At 46.8% G+C, this 22,414-nt stretch overlaps 1 protein-coding gene across 3 annotated transcripts in view; it reads left to right on the top strand.

Annotated features, from left to right (window-relative positions):
- LOC119098830 (PDF receptor) overlaps positions 1–22,414 on the top strand; it is a 115,816-nt gene that overhangs the window by 56,533 nt on the left and 36,869 nt on the right. For all 3 annotated transcript variants that reach the window (XR_005094292.1, XR_005094291.1, XM_037221879.1), the window contains exon 2: positions 3,262–3,336. Coding sequence is in view for 1 of the 3 variants with exons in the window: in XM_037221879.1 (XP_037077774.1) it covers positions 3,262–3,336 (75 nt within the window). In the remaining 2 variants the exon portion in view is untranslated. The remainder of the gene's footprint in view (positions 1–3,261; positions 3,337–22,414) is intronic.

Genomic DNA, 22,414 nt, shown 5'->3' with positions numbered 1-22,414 from the left:
TCGCTGGTTTTAGCGTGAGTTTCTCGGTCGGTGGTCACCAAGATGTGTACGTATATATTAACCCCAGTGCCACGTTCCCCGCCCCTTGCTGAATTTACAGCATGCGTTAAGGTGCAGCTAAAAAGATGTTGAATAAGAAATCGGAGGCAGACACGTAGGCATGAAAAGATCAATAGCACGTGATAATGTTTTACGACTCGCTAGGAATTGTGCGTGATTACGGAGGGTTAAGCTCGGTTTGCAGAGAGCAGCTTCGGTCAACCCGACCCCCTCCCCATTGTGAAATGCTGTATGCACTTCTGTGGTGGCCATGCTTTATAAGCTGTGACACCCAGGCACTTGGCTCGTGAAGGCCGCATTTGTTCCGAATTGTCATTGTTTCTGGAGAGCCGTACAAATTTCTTTTTTGCGCCTTTTCTGCCGCACCTTTATCTTTCCCGATGTTATCAGCACTGTGCTTCCACATGCGACGAAAGAAATAGCAATGCTGTGCAAAATGTATGTGGATATTGACGCATGCGACAAGTGACCATGATTGACGGCCGATTATCGCTAGAATGGCATAGGCTGGTGGTCGTTCGTTGCGGTATTCGTGGACTCAGGCTATTTTGGGCTCGCAATGGCCCGTCCGCTGCCAGACGTTTGAGCCATCACACAAGTACGGCCCCGACTCAAGATACCCTCAACCATTTGTAACGCAATTGCTCGTCAAAGCCGGCAGTAAAGGGTTTTGTTATGACGCCGACGTGAGCATCGCCGCACCTCGGGCTTCCTCAGTTTTGTTATGACGCCGACGTGAGCATCGCCGCACCTCTGGCTCCCTCAGTTTTGTTATGACGCCGACGTGAGCAGCGCCGCACCTCGGGCTTCCTCAGTTTTGTTATGACGCCGATGTGAGCATCGCCGCACCTCGGGCTCCCTCAGTTTTGTCATGACGCCGACGCGAGCAGCGCCGCACCTCGGGCTCCCTCAGTTTTGTCATGACGCCGACGCGAGCAGCGCAGCACCTCGGGCTCCCTCAGTTTTGTTATGACGCCGACGCGAGCAGCGCCGCACCTCGGGCTCCCTCAGTTTTGTCATGACGCCGACGCGAGCAGCGCAGCACCTCGGGCTCCCTCAGTTTTGTTATGACGCCGACGCGAGCAGCGCAGCACCTCGGGCTCCCTCAGTTTTGTCATGACGCCGACGCGAGCAGCGCAGCACCTCGGGCTCCCTCAGTTTTGTTATGACGCCGACGCGAGCAGCGCCGCACCTCGGGCTCTCTCAATCTTGTCGTCGGGCCGGCCTTCACGACGGCTGCGGTTTCGGTCCTTGTGATCAGCGTCGGGACCGCGTCACTGCAGGGACTGAGCACAGTGCTATCGCGATCAGCGGCCGTCCATGTTTGGTTCCGCGCGGTCTCAGTCGGCCGACCGGGGTCGATGGCATTTCAATGTCCTCCACATGAATAATGGAATGTGTGAGCCGTGCGGGCCAGTTGCTGACGGCTCGCCGGCCACTTGACCCTGACACGCCGCACGATGGGCGGCACGGCAGCCGGGCGGGCGCGTGCCACAGGTGCCCTCACAGCATTACCACGCCGGGGCGGGTGAGCTGGTGCGCTCGTGTCCCCTCCGAGGAGCATCACATCCTGCTCGTGAGCTCTGACGTTTGTTCGCGTCAGTTGCCAACTTCGGAGCGACGCGATTGTCATGCGATATATCACATGAAAATTAAATCTTAGCATGACGTTCTGTTTATCGGATAGCGAAATTGACTGGCTTGCGATTGATGTGATAAAGCCCTATGATTCAATTTACCCCTTTTTTACTATTTACTTTTTAATTTTAAAAAGAAAACACTTTACCCTTTTTAATCCTTATTTACCTGAGGGGCCTGGATATGAAGTTGCTGCCCGATTGCCAAACATATGCGCATTGGCATGTAGGACCAGAAGTAATCGCTGCTTGGTATGTAAAACGTTGAAATGTCGTATGTTATAGTAATTAGAAACAGCTTGAAAGGCGGAAACTCTATTGCCGTGCGTTGTGCCGATTCTCTCCAAGACCACGGGACTTGGATTGGTAAGGTAAAAGCATTTCGGCTTTTCGACAGCGGTGGTTTATATGGCAGCTGTTTAGCGCCCAACCACAGAGCCGAATGACAATCGGATGTCGTCGGAGGCGGTCAGGCGTAACGCTGCGCCATAACCGCGAATTGACGGCTTCGGGCTTTCCGGGCTCTCGATAATCCTCGACGAAAGCAAAAAAAAAAACCCCTCATGCGTTACTTCAATGCGACGAAACATACATTTCAGTAGCTTGCCTTTTATCTTATTCAGCGGCGGGCCAGCGGTTGAAAAAAAAAATCCGCAAAGAAGTAGAACATTTCACATTCTGCCTGAAACGTGGACGTAGGTTTTGGCTGGTCGTCTTTATTCTTCCGCGTAGATTCGTGTTGAGCAAAAAGGACGTCACCATCAGGAAACGCAGGTGTCAGGCATTGCTAATGTACACCTGCCTTATATTATGCAGCCATGTTTTAACTTTTAGTTGCGATGGTCTATCAGCATCGGATTTAGCTGTCCTGGCTCATCATTGTCAAATCTAGCATTCATTGCTCGTGAGCATTGAATTATTCCCGTAAACTGCGTTATCACCTTGTATTATAACATGCAAAATATCTAGAGCGGACTGACAATACTTCCATAATGATCGCCACCGAGCTATTCCGACCTCTACGAACTGTGTGGGAGTGCTACCGCAGAGCAAAGCGGCGAGGAAGTCACTCAGGCGAGGTGCGCACCGATTCAAAAGTTCCTTGTTTCATTCCATGTGTTTTGTGAATAAGCTCGTAATGTGAGTCTCAGGGAAAAAGGCCTAGACAGTTCTTGTGGCACATTGAATTCCATCACCATGCATGCGGGATCATGCGGGATCATCCCGCATGCATGAGCACATTGGCTTCCATCTTTTGTGTCACACAGTGAGCTCAGTGAGATGTGTTTGGTCTTGTATGACGGTACACATCATAGCATTGGCGTGACGTCAGCGGAGGACAGCTGACGCTCGATGGCTGTGACTTCAGTCTAGGACAGCTAGCGCTCAGTGACCGTGACGTCAGCTTAGGACAGCTGGAGCTCGATGACTGTGACGCCAGCCTAGGACAGCTGGCGCTCGATGGCTGTGACGCCAGCCTAGGACAGCTGGCGCTCGATGGCTGTGACGTCAGCCTAGGACAGCTGGCGCTGAATGACCGGCTCTGTGTTTCTGCCTGTTTCAGGGGTGACAGGAGAGATCCAGATGACGCCGGAAGACTGTCAGAAACTGCACAGAGATACGGAGATAACATCACCAGGTCAGCACTAGAGTTGCAGTTTTTTGTTCTCTAAAAACCTGGCTCCGACTCCGGCAGGGACCCATCCATTAGCAACAGCATATGACAGTGAACGTGCCTTTTGGCATAAAGGCACGTTTATTTCCAGATGAATACAATAGCTAGTATCAGTTAATACACATTTGCCACGAGCATGTAGCTAAAACACATTGCACACATTCGGAGCAAAACTGCAGCGGTTCGATTTGTGATTTGCTGTCCATAATTTTAGGCCAAGTAGTGGTCAATGCATCATTTTGTTTTGAAACAGTGGTACATTCAATGCCTTTTTGTGATCAGACAACGGAGAGAACAGCTCTAACGCAGAGACATGCGGTTAATTTTGTCAACTGTCGATACCCAGATTCACTGCTACAGTAGCAAAGCTGGACATTGATAAATATCCGCACGCAACTGCCCACGTCAGGCCTAAAATACAGCGCATGTGTGAGAACTTTGTGGATGGAATGGGTGGCGTGCCACCAACTGACGCTCGCAGACGGAGGTTGGGCTGAGCTTGGTCGGGGCAGCTGTAGATTGCAGCCCCTCACTCAGAGTTAGTAACAGATGGCCCTGACAGCGGCAGTTAAAAAGAAGGTTTCACATTTGAAGGCATTGGAAAAAGCATCAGACAAGATGAAATAAGCTCACTTACAACTATTGGTATACTTTTATGTGGAAAAGACTGCTCTAGAAAACACGAGAACCAATGGACGGTTCTCATATCTTGAAATCGTGCTCACGAACGCCAGGTATAAACAACTCGATCATGCTCTAGAAAACACTAGAGAGCCAATGGACGGTTGTCAAGTCTGGAAATCGTGCTCACGAACGCCAGATATAAACGGCTCCATAATTTTATTTGTATTGGCCTTGATCGTCGCATGGCTTATGCGATAACAGGATTCGATTGACTTTACCATGACGTCATGAGTGCCAAGGTGACTTTGAAATACTCTCTCCAAAAAGTCTCCCCGTCTTCGCTAGCTCGTAGCTCAGACACTAGAGGGGTTTAGGTCATAAGAAGGGTAGGGCTGTTACCAGCGCTGAATGATGTTCAAAGTGGGTTTTTCAGTTACGGACCCCATAAAAATGTGGAAGACACCCTTTAAGACTACAGATTTTTCCAGGAGCGAAGGATGTTTGTGGCGTAGCGTAAAAATTGATATATATATATATGTGAAACAAAGAAGCAACATGTACGTTCAGTGCGCCCTGCATGAACAGGAAGACTGGTAGAACAGACAGTGGGCTGTGGACCGAAGATAGAAAACAGTAGGAGACATGGAGCTTCAGTTAGAGAAATGAATTCATTGCACGTGGTCAGATACGTGTAACAAGTCGTTGCTGGTGATATCACAATCTTTGAAGCAACTATATTTGTTTTGCCATAAATGTTGTTTTAGCTTCTCTTTCTACCACATATTTTGAGCAGAGCTTATGGAAAATGTTGGATAACTATGTTGGAAAGTCCTTGTCTATCACTTGCCAACAGTTGCCAAACGCGGCAAGGCATTTGTGCCACATGCATTCATCCTAGGCACTTGTGTCAGAAACACTCCATACTTACCAGTCCTATTATTGTTTTTGTTACAATTCCCCGGATGATGACGAAATATCTTCGTGTTTGTGGGTTAGCTTTCGTTGAAATGAATGTATCAACTAAACATCTGGCCACATGTAACTATTGTACTGATCATTCAGCCCGCACCAAAAGCTTGCTTACTTCCGCAGTGAACGTGTTAGCGGGTCGGTGGCCGTGGCTGCCATCAGCTTCGCTTTTGTTATCCACTATGCAGTGAGCGGTTCGTCACTGCGTGCTCCTTCCGCTGGGAGTTTTTTGGTAATTTGGTTTTCACTCTGAGTTTGATATGGAGGCTTTGGAGTTATGATGTGGGCTTTGTTTCCTTGGGTACCAAACAGACACAATCTATGCACATTGACTTATGCTCTATTTTGGGCACGCCGCACCAAAAATCGGACACGGGGCCCTTCATGCGGTGGCCAAAGTTTGCATCTTTCGCCATTACCAATCGCGTTGATCCAGCAATTCTCCTCAGTGCCCTTCGACTAAATCGCTTAAATGTTGTACTCACATCACTTAGCAAGCCGTGGTATGCTATAGAGGATTGGATACCAATTTAACATCGCAGAACTGGACGAAGTTGCTTGTGGCAAATGTTCGAAAAGTACTCCAGGACACAATAGGCATCCGGGTTTGCGTAATTTATCCTACTAGTAGTGCATGTCTTACACATTTTGAAGCTTCAAGTGATGATAGAGTGGACTGCTTGCGGTGTCTTTTCTTATCAGCTCGCTTGTAACTGAAAGTGCCCCGCCGGAAATCCGTCTCTCAAGGTGATGGCATTGGAGCAATCATGACAATTGACCTCTGTCTGTCACATTTTTGCTTCGTTTATCCTTTTGCCGCGCTTGATTGAAAATAGTGTCAAATTGCCGAAAAATTCTGCGGAACCAATCTCAAGTTTCGCGAAAAACGGGAACAACGAGGTAGGATTTCGTACAATTAAGCTTGCAGAAAAATGAAAACATGGCGTCGTTGTGTACTTATTGAAGACATACATGGCTTGGTTTAATCAACAATACCCGCGACCAGGGACGTCACCTTGTATATCTTGGGGGAGCCTGAGTCCCCCACCCCAAATGTTGACTTCAGCCGGTCAATGCACTTTTGAGACCCTCCATGCATATCAGCAAAAAGCAGATACTGAACCAAACATTGACAATTCTCTGAAAACAAATGATCCACCCGTGCATGGAGTTTTGAACTGAGTCAGCCATGCTCAAGATGATTCCATGCGGTTAACTGTCATCCCCTTTTTAAGGTTTCAAGTCTTCCTATTTGTAAGCTAGACGCACGCAAACTTGTACAGACTGCTTCGCGTCACCGATTTTAAGTCGGATCACCTCCAAGGGGCAAGAGGTCGTTCGGAATGAGTGGTCCGGGATCTCGGTGATCCTAGGACACTGTTGACAACGGCCTGCTGTTCATGACAGCTTCTACTTCACACAGCAATGTTTGCAGAAGCACTTCGGTTAGTAGCTGCTGTCCAAGACGTGCGTCAAGGATTTTTCACGCGCTCCGGATAAGTCCCTCCCACGCACCCTCTAAGTTTGAGGCTCCAGGAGGATTAAACGCCCACTTGATGTTCTTAGCAAACATAGTTTCACGTACGTTTGAGTCGACTTACAAAGTTTGTCGAGCTCTCGCTCCAGCTCACGGCAGGCTCCAACGACGTTTGTGCCCAGGTCGGACCTTAGACTTTTCACGTTTCACTTGCTGACAATAAAACGCCTGAGAGCACAGATAAACGAATCCGTCGTCACGGAATTCACCACTTCCAGGTGAACCGTCTTGCAAGTCGAACATATCAAGATGATCCCATACTTCTTAAGTTGTACTCTATCTCTCTTGACTAGCAACGGTCCGAAATAATCCGCTACAGAATGTGTAAGTGGTGGCCCATCCATGGCCACACGTTCCGGTGGGGGATCACCATCTTCTGTTGTGCAACTGGTCTCTGAAGACAGCGACAGCTGGCACAACGACCCAGGACACGACACACTGCCTAGGCTCCCTTTCGGTACGCAGCACCTCTCTCGCAGGACCGACACGACATGCTCTCTTCCATGGTGACCAGCCTCCTCATGAACTTGGTTGATGATAAACTCCGCCACCACGCTGTCCTTCGGTTATATTATCGGATGCCTCCTTGCATGCGAAAGTCCGGTCGCTTGAGACAGGTGTCCGCCTACTTAGATCATGCCATCATCCAGGAATGGGTCCAGCCCCGCAATGCTGCTAGGAAGATTAACACGTCAAGAGTCTCTTAGTGAAGCAAACTCCGAAGCGTATGCCTTCTCTTGCGTGTATCAAACCAAGGCAAATTTTGCCTGCTCCAATTCCCACGGCTCAAACAGCTGCGGTAGCTCTTCAGTCGCATGGATCTGTGACTTCCGCCTGACCATGGACAGAAGCCTCCTCTTGACACACAGAATCCACGCCACAGCACGTCTGAGCCGAGTCCAGTTTGAGGAGTGGCTTGCTCGAGTGCTGATATGATATTCCTTCACAGTCAACGTACACAGAGCTGGCGACCGTTTCCCTTCCGTATCACTATCTAAAAGACATGCCATGCCGTCCGGATTTTCAGGTCATTGCTCCCCTGCTGCTCGAAGAAAGGCTGGTTCACAGAACCACATGTCGTCACCCTTCAGCGAAGCGGCGTCCCGACCTCTGCAGGCGATATCAGCTGGGATGGAGCGGGAAGGGACGTAGCTCCACTGATGCTGTGATGACCCACCGTGAATGATCGCCGGCCTCTTTGTGACGAAGGTATGAAAACGAGAACGCTCGTTGAATATGTATCGCAAGGCCATTGTGACATCCGTCCAGAAGACAACTCGATCGACGGGAGTCTGAAGGGCTCGCTGAAACATGTCATCGGCACTCACCGACGGCGTGGCCGCCAACTACAAAGTCAACTACAACTACCCTTTATTGGCGCTAGACGTGACGTTGCAAACAGGAAGAAATAGGTCACTTCAGCATTGTCGTTGACAATGCGTAAGCACGCTGCTCTGCCGTAGCCGCGGCTGCTGGCGTGAGAGTGGTGTCCAATGACACGATCGCCCCAAAACTGAAAGGAGCAACGAACATTTCGATCTTCGCATCAGAAAGCAGAGGGAGTTCGTCCGTCCACTTGTTCACCTGGCCTGCAGCTCAGGCGGGGCCTCGTCATCCCAATGCATCGGCAGCCTGGCCAGTTCCTGAAGCACAAGCCTTCCCAGGAACACAGCAGGTGTAGACAAGCCGATGGAATTGTACACAGATCCCACGACAGCCAGCATATGACTTCGTGGAAAGCTTACACCCAGTACTTGTCCAGCAGGCAAGCTATCTTGGTTCAGGTTCAGCTCTTGGGTCTGCTTGCCTTGGTCTTCTCTTGTGATGGAAGCCAGGACTGGACTGTCACCGAAATATTTGTTCAGGTTGAACCCACCCCAGACACACAGCTAGTGTATTTGGTGTGCGAGTCGCAGGGGTTGTTCCTCCGTCTCGGTCGAACTGAGACAATCGTCCACCTGGCTCCTTTCCGGAACTGCAGACACTGCCTCAGAATGGCACTCATCTCCGAAGTCCACAGCAGATCTGCTTAAGTGCAAAGCTAGCACAGCTTGGCGACGGTGACGCTCCAAACAGTCATGACGAACAGTCATGCAATATTCTGTGGGTTGTGTGTTCACATCATCATTGGGTCACGATAGGAAACGCAGAAAGTTGCGATCAACTTCCGGAACCCTAGCCCGATAAAACATGGCCTCGATGTCAGCCATAAAAGACTACCTGTCCCTTTTGGAGACGAAAAAGTACGTCCAGCAACGGATGGTGACGCCAGGTCCAGACAGAAGTTCGTCATTTAAAGAAACGCTTCGAAATTTTGCCGCGCAATTTAACACGGCCCGGATCTTTGCCTTTTTCGTGTTCGGAACAGCGTGGTAAGGGATGTACCATACGCGGCTGTCACTTTTTCCAGGTCACCATTGGGTACTTCTTCTGCATAGCCTTCTGCTATCATGTCCTTTGGCGCCGGTAGTGTAGTGGTTAACGCGTTTGCGTTAACCACTGCGCGTCTGGGAAACCATAGGTACGGGGTTCGATTCCCCGCGTTGCCCACCCTTCCCGCCAGGGTGAGAGGCAAGCGACGCTATCTAGCTTCAGCAGCTGAGTGCGTCGTAAAGTCCCAATGACACAATCATGTTCTCCATGAAATCCCGATATTCAACAGCAAAATTCAAGTGCGGCAACTTTTTCGTCAGGGCCTGCGGTCTTCACAGAGCAATCACTTTGTTGTTTGGTCATCGATGACCCAGCCTAGCCTTGTTTTGGTTGCAAGTAGGCCACCTCCCCGAATTATGACAACGCTTAAAGGCTCCATGGCGGTGGGAGCATTCACACCAATCAAAAGTCCCACCCCTGCCTTGACCTCTTGAATGCTTTTGCTTACTTCTCGGAGATGGTCCCACTGTTCTACATCTACTCGACTTGGAATGTCCTCCTCGAGCGCTGGAATACTATTCAGGGAGTATACTGGAGGGGGAGGGATGGAGGCATTTTCAAACATTTTCTATCGCGGCATCTGCATCACTCACTGCGGAAAGAGCTGGTAGCGTACCATGACCCTCAGCACCCAGTTCCTTAAGAAAAGAAGTCTTACAGAAAGTGGCAGAACTCCCGGAGTCCAAAAAGACATAGGTCGCCGCAGCAGGACCACCTTGAAAATGAGCCTTAACGAGCACTAATGGAGGACCCGAGCCGCTTCTGTTAGCAGTACCGGCCACCATGTTCACGGTATGATCCTAAGGACTTGGACCAGCCATCATCTGCAGTGGAGATTTTGCCCGCTCACCTACCTGGGATCTCCTGGAACAATCTCTAGCCATATGCCTTTTGTTTAGGCACAGAAAGCATATTTCATTCCTCATCATAGGCTCCTTTCTGTCAGACTCAGTAGCCTTTGTAAACCCCCAACAATGCATGGTGCCCACCACAAAACAATAGGCCTCCTGCTGCCCAGCTTTGCCCTCTGCAGCTGATTAGCTCTGTCTGAGTTCTTGGGCTGGCTGGTCTGCCTTCCAAATAATGGATTAGTCCGGATCCTAGCCTCCCCCGAGATGAAGCTTGCGAGGTCCTCAAACAGCCCTGGTCTGGGCTCTCGTTCACATAAATCGTCAACAACTCTGCGCCACCTGTCTTGAAGAGCGAAGGACAGCCTCTCACAAGCATGTCTCAGTGTCTTTGGATGATTCCGCTCATTTGAAACAGTTGATGAAAAGTCAACAGCATGACAGCAGCTTGTCATGAATATTGAGAGCTCATCAAGGTCACGTCATCTCCCTTGATAATTCGCCATCCAAGAAGCTTGTCAACATAGACTGCCTCTGCCAAGTTCTCATCCTCATATCACTTGCCAAGGAGTCTTCGAATCTCTTGGTACCCACCATGCTTCATGTGCAAGCACCCGCGGGCAGTATCCTTAGGCTTACCATGCGGGTACTGGCCCAAAAAAGGGAGCTTTTCCTCTTTACCATCAGTGTGGCTGGCAATCCTGCCATTAAAACCCTCACAGACGAAATTCTGTTTAATCACCTCCAAACTTGACACTTCTACCCTTGAGATTACTGCTCTCCTTGGATGCTGTACCATTATTCTCACAAGTCTTCATTCCCTGCTCTGGAGATCTGCACCCTGAACTCCTCCCTCTGCACCCGCAAGCGTCTCGACGGCAGGACGAGCGGTACTGGCGCGCATCCTCTGTCTAGGATCATACACAACTGGGTTCAGAGATTCCCCACTCTTAGAGTGCTGAGCCTTTGACAGATAAGACCCGTATTGTCCAGTGCTGCCTCAGTGTCAGTGAGAGCCTTCTCCCTGGCTTTGATCTCAGCTATTTCGGCATGAAGTTCAAGCTCTTTCTTTTTAATATTAGGTTCCATTTCTTGCTGATGAAGCTGATGGCTTTTCCTCATCACAGGCGCCCTTGCCGAAAGACCAGCCTCGGCAGATTATCTTGCTCTCTCTACCATGAACGAACTTGTTACATATTCAGCCACAGAAACCTAAAAAGCAACGTCTTCCGGTGGCAACTGATTTGGTTCATAGAAACCCTTGTCCTTCACACGCCTTTCTTGTTGCTTTTGACCTCGACCCTTGGAAAACTTCTTCCATTTGGAAAGAAGCTCATCTGGAGTAACCCGCTCCTCACTCAGCTTAGCTTGAAGTCTCTACAACAGGACAATATGTCCGTCTTTTATATTTCTGCCTCTTTGTCAGTCCCTCTCCAAGTTCAGAAACCCTAAACTCCTCCATAACTCAATCCGAGCCCTCCACGTCTCATCCAGGAAAAGGGAAGCAAAAAATATGATGATAATGCTCACCGATGCAGCCTGCCTTCATAAACCAGCTCTAAATTACCATCAGCATCTTAAACAATGCCGGCCACATCAGCAGCAGCCGATACGCAACTCCACAATCATAACAAAGCATAAGTGTAAGAAACTCCGAGCAAGGTCCAAAAACGTCTAAGCCTCTGGCTTTGGCACCACGTAGTTGTCAAATAACACGCATTAGCAACCTACATCAGAAGGCAAAGGATATGCTCATCAAGCATCCGATCATGCAGAATATGCCAATGTTATCACATCCCCATCCATGCTCAGAAACAGTTGGTTGCCTCTCTTTGCTCAGCGGTATTTGACTACACCACAACTGTTCCAATGCCATTCATTCATTTTGATTCATCCTGAGCCACTTCCATAATGTGCATAGCTGGCTCAAGGTCAAACCAACGGATGATTTCATCTTCAGTCAATTAAATGATTTAGCGAGGTGCTTGAAACTGTAACGGCCACACCGTTCTCTGGCTTGCAACGCGGCAAAGAAGCAGCTCTTGCAATATGCGTGCAGATATAGCGGTTCTAGCACTACGCTAAGCTGTATTCTTGCCGAGGATTTTACGTCATCGTGCCGGTTTCTGCAACAATGCAGCAAACTATAAACACAAATAAACTATAGTCATTCCGCAGCCAGATAATCCCAGGGCATTCAAGCGTATCATGCATCATTTATAAGCACGATACAATCAAGCATAACTGAGATCCATTTACAAGCCAAGCAGTGTCCTCAATGTCCTCGTGTGACACACTGCTGGTTAATCTCGCGGGGAGAGCTCAAACAAAGGAAAGAAGCAGGAGGCGGAAACGGCGGGACAAAGACAAGCACAGAAGACTTAGTTTAGATAGCTAAATTGAAGCTGTATGTTCGGAGCCTACACATACAGGAGGTACAAATATGGTCATTGTGTTATTCTTGTCTTGAGTTTGCCAGCACGAATTGGTGCATCAACGGTCAGCAGGTGGCGATCACGAATCGCGTTTAATAATAGAGTACGCAGGCAATTGGGCAGTGCTACTAGCTTTGTCGGGCATGCTACGAGGAGCCGAATAAATTAAAGGGAATGTTCCACATTTGAAGATATTGAGTTAGGCATCAGATATGACGGGAAATGCTTCCTTGTAACTATTGGTAAGCTTTCAAAATTCAAAAACGACGCTAAGTAATACAATTTCAAGGTTTATAAAAATGGGCCCCATTACGTGATTGTTTGATGGCGTCATGAAATGGGTTTGTGGCGACGGCAAAGCCTGGCAGCATCTGGCAGCCAGACCCAAAGAATACCTCGAAACGCGCGAAAGCTGACACCAACCGGCCATTCTCGTCGCGGGGGCTGTGTCGGGTGGCGGATTGGTGGGTGGGTTATTTGTGGATTTTTTTGTCTTGGTGCTGGTCGTAAGAAAAGCTTTCGTGGACTGCTTGACATGCGTAACGTAGCGATCGCCAGCTTTTATGGCAGATTATTAACATCAAAGCACGATATGCTGTGCTGCTGCTGTTGCCGCTTTGCTGTTGATATTTTGTCAATACTTTTTTCGCCGACCCATCGTTGCGCGCAGTGCTGTAGTCCTGAGAGTTACATCATGTGATGTGTACAGTAATCACTGTCCTTATTGTTTGAACCTGCAAATGGGGTGTCGTACCAAAATTAATAAATTTGTAGCGTTACCACGCATTGATTGTCAAAGTATTGCTATTGATATGGTAAAGATGGTAAGGTTGTGCTACCAATATTTTTTGTTTTGCCTAGAATTGCTCATGCAATTAATAGTTAACCCTAATATAACTATTGTGGTGCAATGACATTCTTGCCGTAGACAATCCTTCGGCATTGGTAAATACATTTTTGCCGGCCTTTCAAAAATTATAAGCTGCTATCTTATAGACTTGACAAAGAGTACTCAACCAATGTGGTACATTGTGTAATGGCACTAGTCAATAACTTCGTTTTGGCACTATCTCGGTGCTGTTCTGTGACATGACGTAAGGAACAACAATATGGTTTTTCGACTGCAATCCATGCTGCTTTCATAATAAATTCCCGCATAACAGATGGGCCAAGCATGCACTCTTGTATTGACATCTTATCTTATGCCCGACTCTTCTTATCCCTTCTTATCTTCTTCTTAATCTTATCTCATCTTATGACTGACCAAAAACACATGCTATAATATGCAAATCACTTTCAGCTAACCAGACAACCAATAAGTGGCATCACTTGCTCAGCGTGCTTCGGGAATCCAGAAAACGCAGGTGAGAAAGATGCAAACACATCTTTCACTTCCATAGTCATGCAACATGCCATCAACAGCCATCAGGCTGCTTTACAGCAACAACAAAATAACAGGAAAATTTTACACGTGATGAAATGACACTGCAAACATGCTGACCTTGCACAAGGCTGAAGACATGACAAGTGCATGTAGTTAAGGTTGGATGGGCAAAATGCAAGGGAGTGATGAAGCTGCCAGTGCACACTAGGCTCATGATAAGCATATTATTACATGCTCTTCAAGACACCAACAGCAATACTTTTCCACCTTTCTCAGCACCCAGCATCTCACGCAAGCTGCAGTGGCTATGACATTGATTACTCAGGAGCAATGCTTGCCTGCATACAACATTTGTGAAGACAGTATATTGTGCATCAGTAACAATCAATCTATATTTTCAGACTTCTTTAGGGGAAGACGGTTTTGCAAAGCCATACAATGTGAGCCTTTTCTGAGCATGCCCATTAATGAGCTGCATACACCAGCCCCTACTGCCAAAATGAATTGCTGATATAATGACATGCAATGGATTAATTACATGCTGTAATACCTCAGTAGGTTCACAACATTGGCAAGATCATAATGAAGTACCAGTACCAGTACTTGCTTTTGTACACCCCTGCAATATAGGTGCTAGTGTTTCTCTCAGTCTGCAAGCATTCCTTTGTCATGTTCAAACACAAACATAAAGGTAGAGGCAGACATCAATATCATTAGGCATCAATGTATCAGGCATCAATATATCCCATTTTATTGGGAGTTAGTAGACTGAAGAATGCTAAAACAAAATTTTCCCTCAGACGAGCAAACCTCGCACTCACACTCCCCATCCCATCAATAGCAATACAAGCCACCGGCACACACCACCAGTAATGACGCGCATTTCGAACCCCCGATTCACCCTCTTTTGTCAAATAAGTGTGGTTTCACATCTGCACAGCTCGCGAGACTATCAAATTGCATGTTTTCTCACAATTTCCGCACAGATCTTCAGTCACAACACCGGGCTTCATCGTGACCTCCCTTCGAAACAAAGTTCCACCGGGGGTTCATGGTCATGCGGCTCAAGAGCTTCTGCTTGTAAAACAACTTTTCGCTCAAGATTTAAATTTGTCGTACCATGTGTGTGAAATACTTAGATAAAAATGTGTCTAAAATTTCTGTAATGTTTCCGTAATTCCATAATGACTTGCTAACCCATAAACCCGTGCAAGGTTCTGTGCTCCGGTACGCAAGGCGCCAACCGAGCTGTCTGTAAGAGATACGTTAGTAGAAGAAGAAAAAAAACGCCAGCGGGAGAAAAAAATACAGATTTGCCTTCGCGTCTTCAATTTTATAACTTCGGGAGAGTGGCCATCTTTTTGGTGCCAAACATTTTTGCAGACAGTGGCGTTCTTTTTTATAACATTGACCTGTGGCCTAGAGGTAAGGAAAAATGGCACGTTCACGACGAGTGTCGCACAACCCGAAATTGCTCACGCTTGTGTTCGCGACCGCATTCAGCCGTAAAATCTTACTGACAGCCAGTCATCTTCCGCGGACTGTGCCACATGAGCATCGAATGTATCAGCGGCCATGCTGCTCTGATATTGAACAAAAAACAGCCTGTAATATCACTGGGATCTAAGGGCGTTTGTATGGCGTCATTTATCAGAGGGCGATTTTGAAATTGGCTGTAAATAAGCCTTTTCGTACTTTGCGGGCGTGTAAGTCAGGAACCAGAACGCTTTGGGTCTTTAAAAGGGCATATCCGTGAACTGCATCAAAATGTTCTCAAGATGGCTATTTCAGTTCAAAACGCCATACAAACCTGGAACAATCCCTTTAAGAAAAGCACCGTAACCAAGAGCGCGAATGTAAGTAAAACATAAAACCACGGACAAATATACAAGAACACCACGACAGGATCAAAACACGCACGCATAGCGACCGTCAGGTTTATCAAGCGCGCATCATTTAACAAGCTACCGTGCGGCGCATTGCCGTACTACAGGTGAGTCAGCCCGTCTGCTTCAGTGGCAAATTTGACACGGCCATTCTGGTAACGTCTCTAACGTCATAAAGACGTTCCATGACATAATCAAACGATGATGTACTGAGAAACGTGTTTACTAAGCAATAATACCCTAGGATGTAGAGCAGTCTGTTGCTTTTACAAGCACAGCGATAATTAAAAGTCAGCCTTTTTCGTCATATGTGATGGTTGCCTCAATGTCTTTAAGGGTGGAGCATTCACTTTAAAGGGAGCATCCCAGTTTTTGAGCCTTTTCACTTATCACGTCAGACGCGCACAATCTGTATCACCAGTGTTCTCGACAATCTATTGAATAAGTCAGAATTTCGATTTGATGTAGCCGACGCTGCAAGAGAAATATCATCTGACATCCTGCTCACCGCTATGAAAGTAGGATATGCGCTTGCAATTTCCAAAGTGTGTGTTACGTAATGTTTGCAACACGGTGTATCGACGTGTTTGTGTAATGAATGCCACGAAAGCCTTAAACAGTCAGTGTAGTCAAAGAGATACGTGAACATGCTGCTATTTTCCCGCCAATTCAGCGAAGCGTTATAACCTGACTTTCAATTTCTCCCCAATGGCGTTTACCACAACAATTTTTTTCGGTGCGCATTTGGTCTTTGAGAATGGGAGAATCACATGGTCCATGAGACGCAATGGTTCAGACTTGAACCGATGTGCTGCTCGGCTGCAGACTCTCGCTCGCTAGGCCAACCACTAATGCTCTTTTATTCACGCTAATAGAGGTGCGCACGATAGTTGCAATGACGACGATGGTCGTGCCCGCAGGGAAAAAACGTGTTGCTGTTACGCAGCGTAAGTTGGACCACAGATTTGCGAAAATTGATGTCCTTACTGTGTCATGAGGGTACTGCAGCGGCTTTTCCCAGTGTTATTGTAAAGCGTAACTAGTTCCGAAGTTACACCAGAGTTTAATGTCAGGGACGCAATGCTTCCTTAGCCAGTTGATCGACCATCTCATATCCTATGATACCCCGGTGGCCTGGCACCCACAAAAATATAATGTCTATGTCTTGTGTGCGTAAAGAATGATAAATGTTTATAATCCCACCAACCAGGTGGTGGGTGAGGTCGGGGTTTATAAAAGACAAAACGGCCGCCCTAGAATCTGAGCAAATTACTGTGAGCCCGGTCCTATGATTTTGTTGTTTGATGTGTTGCAAAGAAAGAAATAAGGCAAACAGGTCTGCAAGATAAAGAGATGTTTTTGTGAAAAATGGCCGTTACAGAATAACGCACATGCGGTGTGGTTTTCAACCATGGAGCGATCTGTATATATAAGGCGACAGTGTGGACACTGCGATCGTGCGACAGTATTTGTGTTGTACATAAGCTGTCCAGGCGGTGCGTTTAGAATCAATAAAAGCAAGCTAAACTTTGCGAGGTGCCAATTGCCAAGGGGCTACTACTAGGGCAGGTGGTACGGAGGCTCGTGGAAGGACCTAATTTAAATTATGGCAAAAAAGTGATACGTAACGCAAATGTAGGGCCCGAGCGACGCACTCCTTGTCCTCTAAGTATGTTTGGTGAACTCGTGACAAAATATGCGTGGAGGCAAATATTTGTTGACCTGGATTTTCTCTTATCTTTGTGACATACCTTATAGTGTGTTCAATAGTCGAATGGCTAAATATGCGATGGGATGTGCGCAGTGCTCCTTGTGCAAGCCGCAAGAACAAATTTTGTGTAACAGTTAAGGACTTAAGACTGCCTTCCGTGCCACCTACATACACCACTGATCCATATTCAATAATGGGAAGAATCAAATATTTATGTAATAACGTATGCTGGTCAGCACCATACCTTAATCTCGAGATGCACCTAAACAAATTCAAGCATGTCACGCATTTGGTGCGGACATGCTCAACGTGCTTGGACATGGACCACCTCGGGTCGAGGACAATGCCTAGAAATTTGAACGATGAAACAAAAGGAATAGTGTGCCCGTCCAGTAGGAGTGGATATGTCGGTGTAGCTTGTCACCTTGGACTGAAAATAATAACAGCTGATTTTTTAGCGAGAAAATAGAGACCATAACTTTTTGACCATTGTAACTTGTAAAGGGCGTTTTGAAGGCGTGGCATTGAGTATCATATTCTTCATCTGAGCACCACATCGCGCTGTCATCCACAAGAAGTGACGAGGATGTGCCTGAAGAGAAATCGCCAATAAATAATCTATCATGAGGTTAAAGAGCATTGGAGACATACAGCTACCTTGTGGAAGACCGTTCTCTTGAACGTGAACATAAGAGACCGCCGATGGGCATCTTGCACAGAACGGCCGCGTTCCTGAGAGAAATCCCACGAGATAATATGCCAAATGGTCTTTAAATCTTAACTTTTTTGTTTAAAAATGAAAGCTGGCTTATATACCATATCATAAGCGTGAGTAATATCCAGAAACACAGGAGTGACTTGACATTTTTGGCGAAATGCGCGACGAATATCTCTCTCGAGACGAATAATATGATCACAGGCGGTACGGTTATGTCGTAATCAACATTGCTGATCCGATATGAGTTTTCGCACTCTTTTCTCAGGCAAAGCGTATGCCAAACATGCGTTCGACAACTTTTTTCAATCAGCTAGTGAGCGCAATCGGACGGTCAAGGTTTGGTTTTTTGTTTTGTTTTTTGGATTAGAGCCCTTTCGACCAGAGATGATCATCTCAGGGTTATGGGACGAAGGAAAATGGTTAACGATGGGACAGACGTGCATGCGCCTGGGAGGCCAACCGCCGAGCTTTAACCCGCGCATGCGCAGGTACCCGGCCGGGGTCCCGCTTCCCACGGGGCTCCCGGCCCGCTTGTGGCTGACGCATGCAGCCCGCCCCGGACAAGCCGGGTGTCGCGAGGATGCAGGATGAAGCTAGGTAGAGGAAAAGAGGGGTGGATGTGTGACGGTCAAGGATAAAGTTTCGTGCTACATGATAATACCAGTTGAACATGGGTCCTAGTTATTCCGGAAATAAGACCTGTAATCAAATAACTTAAAAATAGCGCTATAGCTGAGTATGTGAGTACAAGTAAGCATCTTAAACTCACGGATAAATGTACAAAACCGCGACGAGGAAGGGTAAAAACACGAGCAGATAACGATATTTGGTTAAGAGACACCTCCAGCACCACCACGGCCATCTCTCGAAAGACTGAAGTATTACATATGAGTGCTTCGATGGCAATTTTGCACAGCCCTTTTGTCAGCACCTCAATGTCATTCGGACGTTCCAATAGGCGATACAAAGACCCAGTAAGTATCATATTTACTAAAAAGAGAAATTGTGTTGTCTAGCACAGCCTTTTCATCTTAATAGCATACCAATAGTTATAAGCGATTTTATTCCATTATATCTGGTGTAGGCTCCAATATCTTTAAATGTGGAATATTTCCTTTAACTGCAGGCACACTAAGTAGCACGTACTCAGATACATTGCTATTAGTGTTATGTTTATTACGTTCCAAAGAGTACCCTGTAAGGAGGCTTGTGTTTGACGCAAGCTGAATCGTGAGTCGATTCATGAGTCAGTCGTTTTGGGATGAGTCGTGAGCTGAATTGGCTCACATGGAAAATGCCGCATTGAGCCATGAACTGAATCACGTGCTTCGTAAATTTCATGAGCAAAATCACGAGTTGATCATTACTAACAATTGTGTGTCAGTGAATGATATGGCTGAAGTGAAAATGGCAACATGAGGAAACACAGCACACCCCAGACAAATTAACAACCTCTTTCAGAGTGTTTAGAAGAACAGAATACAGTATTATCTATAAAGCTGTTTGAAAAATCAGCACAAAACTTGCTATTATAATTTCTTAGCAGCAAAAGCGATGTTGTTGATCCGGGACTGAAGTTTACCAAATCTCAGCCAGGAGGGAGAGAATATTACATGGTACAGACATTTTACATCCCAATGTCCTACCCTCAGACCGGTGAAAGATTGTCGGCCTCCTATAAAGTCAAATGCATGGTCATATTTTTCATTGTGAATTGTTACAACAATGAACTTGCCCATACTGACACCTTATCTACTATTACTTGAGCTGCTGTAAGCATGATTTGCTGAGGCTTTCTGAAAGCATTAGCAAGATACTCTTGTCTGATGTGTGCCTTTTATGTCAAACGTGACCTAGGGATATCATCAATAACTATTTTCACGCATCGCAAGTTGTGCCATTTAGCAATCAAGTTAAGTGGTATTTGAAGTGCGAATAAAGTGGCGGGCAGGACTGCAATCTTTTTTTTGTAGCACAAAAACCTGTTTTGGACCCCTAAACCGTCAGAGGGAGACCTGAATTGGTGAGTTTAATGTATCCTGGTGGGAACTACAGTCAGCGCATGAGTTAGCTTATCTCCGGTTCAGTTTTCAAAGTTTTAGCTCATTTCCGTTTAGTTCCTTGCTGGCTGGAATACCTCTAATTAAGTGGATTTTTGCTGAGCTTGTTGATGAAACTGCGAATGCAATTCGTTTTACCTTTTAAGCTCAGGTAAATAGGTAAGGCCACCTTATGCTTGTAACCGATGCTAAATTATCGCTGTTGCAAGAAGTGCACTGAAATTTGAATTGTTCATGCCATCTTCAAGCGTATGTCTAGTGCTGGCTAGTGGGAGTTTAATTATCTACACGCAAACGCACTTGTCTGGCGCTTGGCAGGTGGATAATGCCAACGGTCCGGTTGAGTGCGGTCTAGTCATATTGCAAGCATTTAAGCAATTGGTCTGGGTCGTAAGTGCCAGGTGGAATATGCCAGCTTTATAACTGGGACTCAAAAGAGCTTGTTGTGGTAGGAGGTCACAGGAGAGATATTGTTTGCTAGCACTGTATCTGGTAGGTTCAAACCAGAAACTTGCCACCAGACTTTTTGTACCTATGCATATGTACGTATATATATATATATATATATATATATATATATATATACAAATAGATAAAATGTATATCATGTATTTGTATATATACATATGAAGTCACAATTAAACCAAGCCTTTGATTTGAAAGCTGTGTGAGTCATGAGTAAAATGATTCAATGCAAGCAATGAGTCTGAACTGAGTCGAATCGAAAAATTTGGGACAGCTTCGAGTCGTGAGCTGAATCGGACCCCAAAACCTGAGAGCCGGTCCTGAGCCGACTAAAACAAAATTGAGTCGAAAGCAAGTCTGTCTGTAGATAGCTAAGGTTTTGTCATACCAATTCCATCATATGCTAAGGCAGTCTCCAAATGTGTGACAAGCTGTTCACATAATGCCATCAGGATTATGATGAAGAACAATTGGCTACAATATGCGGCAGCTTTTAGAAGTACAGTGTAACCCAGATAAAAGTTAAGCCATGTTGACCCTAGCAAGTCTGGTTGTCGCACAATCGTGACTGGTGGTATTCGACTGTCAAATGAATGTACAACTCGAACAGGCATGGCGGTGGTTATCAGTGATCCACACCCGCCCATCGTGACAAAAAAACGTTCGAGGCTGCCCCTTGGTGGCCCAGCATGCGCAGCAGCTGAACCTGCTGGTGGTTATCGATTGCCCGGTCGATCGTCCACGACGATGCGCCCCATCTTTAGTCTCGGAGTGGCCTTGGGCTATTGAAGGCCCGCTGGTTTGTCCACGTGGACGTGGGGGTGGAGGCTGACCCGCAGCATAAAGCCGGGCCGCGACAGGTCGAGCGAGCCGGAAGTCACAGCACGGCACTCTTCAGCTGATGCACCTTCCAGTGAAGCGGTTTTCGAACCAATCCAGTACAGCCCGTGACGAATGCGGTGTCACCCCGCCCTGCTGGAATCCCAGCTCATCTCGACCGATCCCCGAAATTGCCCCGTAGCCACCCAGAAGGGTTTACGGGCGGTGGCGATGTAGCGCTCTGCCGTGGTGTTGAAGATATTTTCATTCTGATTCTCAAAGAGTCATATTGTTATGTTATGATATGACGAATGTGAAATCTCTGATTATAACTTTTGCCTTTTTTCTTCTTTTTTTGTTTTACTTGGTAGACCATTCGAAAGCAAATGCAGTTCGAACGCCATTCAAACCACCACCGCGTTGATGACAATTGTTCAAGTCACAGAGCTGTAATTCCTTGAATTACACTCTACTCCAGGTCTTCTAAAAAAGGCAGCTTTCCATCGCCTTGAAGTGATAAGTCATTCCTCCGCAGCTAGATAATTTTGAAATCGACAAAACTTAAGAACCTTTTTTAGACTCAACATTGGTTGATCAAAGCATAGTAGCCGAATCCGGGTAGAAATCGGGCTTATTAAAAAAGTGGTATTTTAGACCCGTGGCCGAAATTCATGAATGGTGGCGTCACGTGCGTCCTCCAAGGAGATTGCAACGCCGAAAGCTGCCATCATGCTGCTGTCTTAAGCAGAATGAAAAACGACGTAGGCAGTTTTGGAGCAAATTGACACTTGGCATCGCTCATGCACCCGTTTAGGGAGCTTCTGGTAATTTTTACTTAACTGTATTCAGCTTTCCTTTGGCGTCATACTGTGACTGTTAACGTTAGTCAGGACCAGATGAAATCCCACATGAGCCCGCTCATGCACGTCTGTGTATTTTTGGGCAGAGTCTAAAAATGCGCGTTAGCCGAGGTCCTGAAAATGGAATGCACACACACACACACACACACACACACACACACACACACACACACACACACACACACACACACACACACACACACACACACACACACACACACACACACACACACACACACACACACACACACACACACACACACACACACACACACACACACACACGCATATAT

The sequence above is a fragment of the Pollicipes pollicipes genome, unplaced genomic scaffold (genome assembly GCF_011947565.3).
Source record: "Pollicipes pollicipes isolate AB1234 unplaced genomic scaffold, Ppol_2.1 Scaffold_4740;HRSCAF=5597_pilon_pilon_pilon, whole genome shotgun sequence".
In the NCBI taxonomy this organism is placed as follows: Eukaryota; Metazoa; Arthropoda; class Thecostraca; order Pollicipedomorpha; family Pollicipedidae; genus Pollicipes; species Pollicipes pollicipes.
The sequence above is the reverse complement of the archived record's forward strand: the minus strand, read 5'-3'. Positions and strand labels throughout refer to the sequence as shown.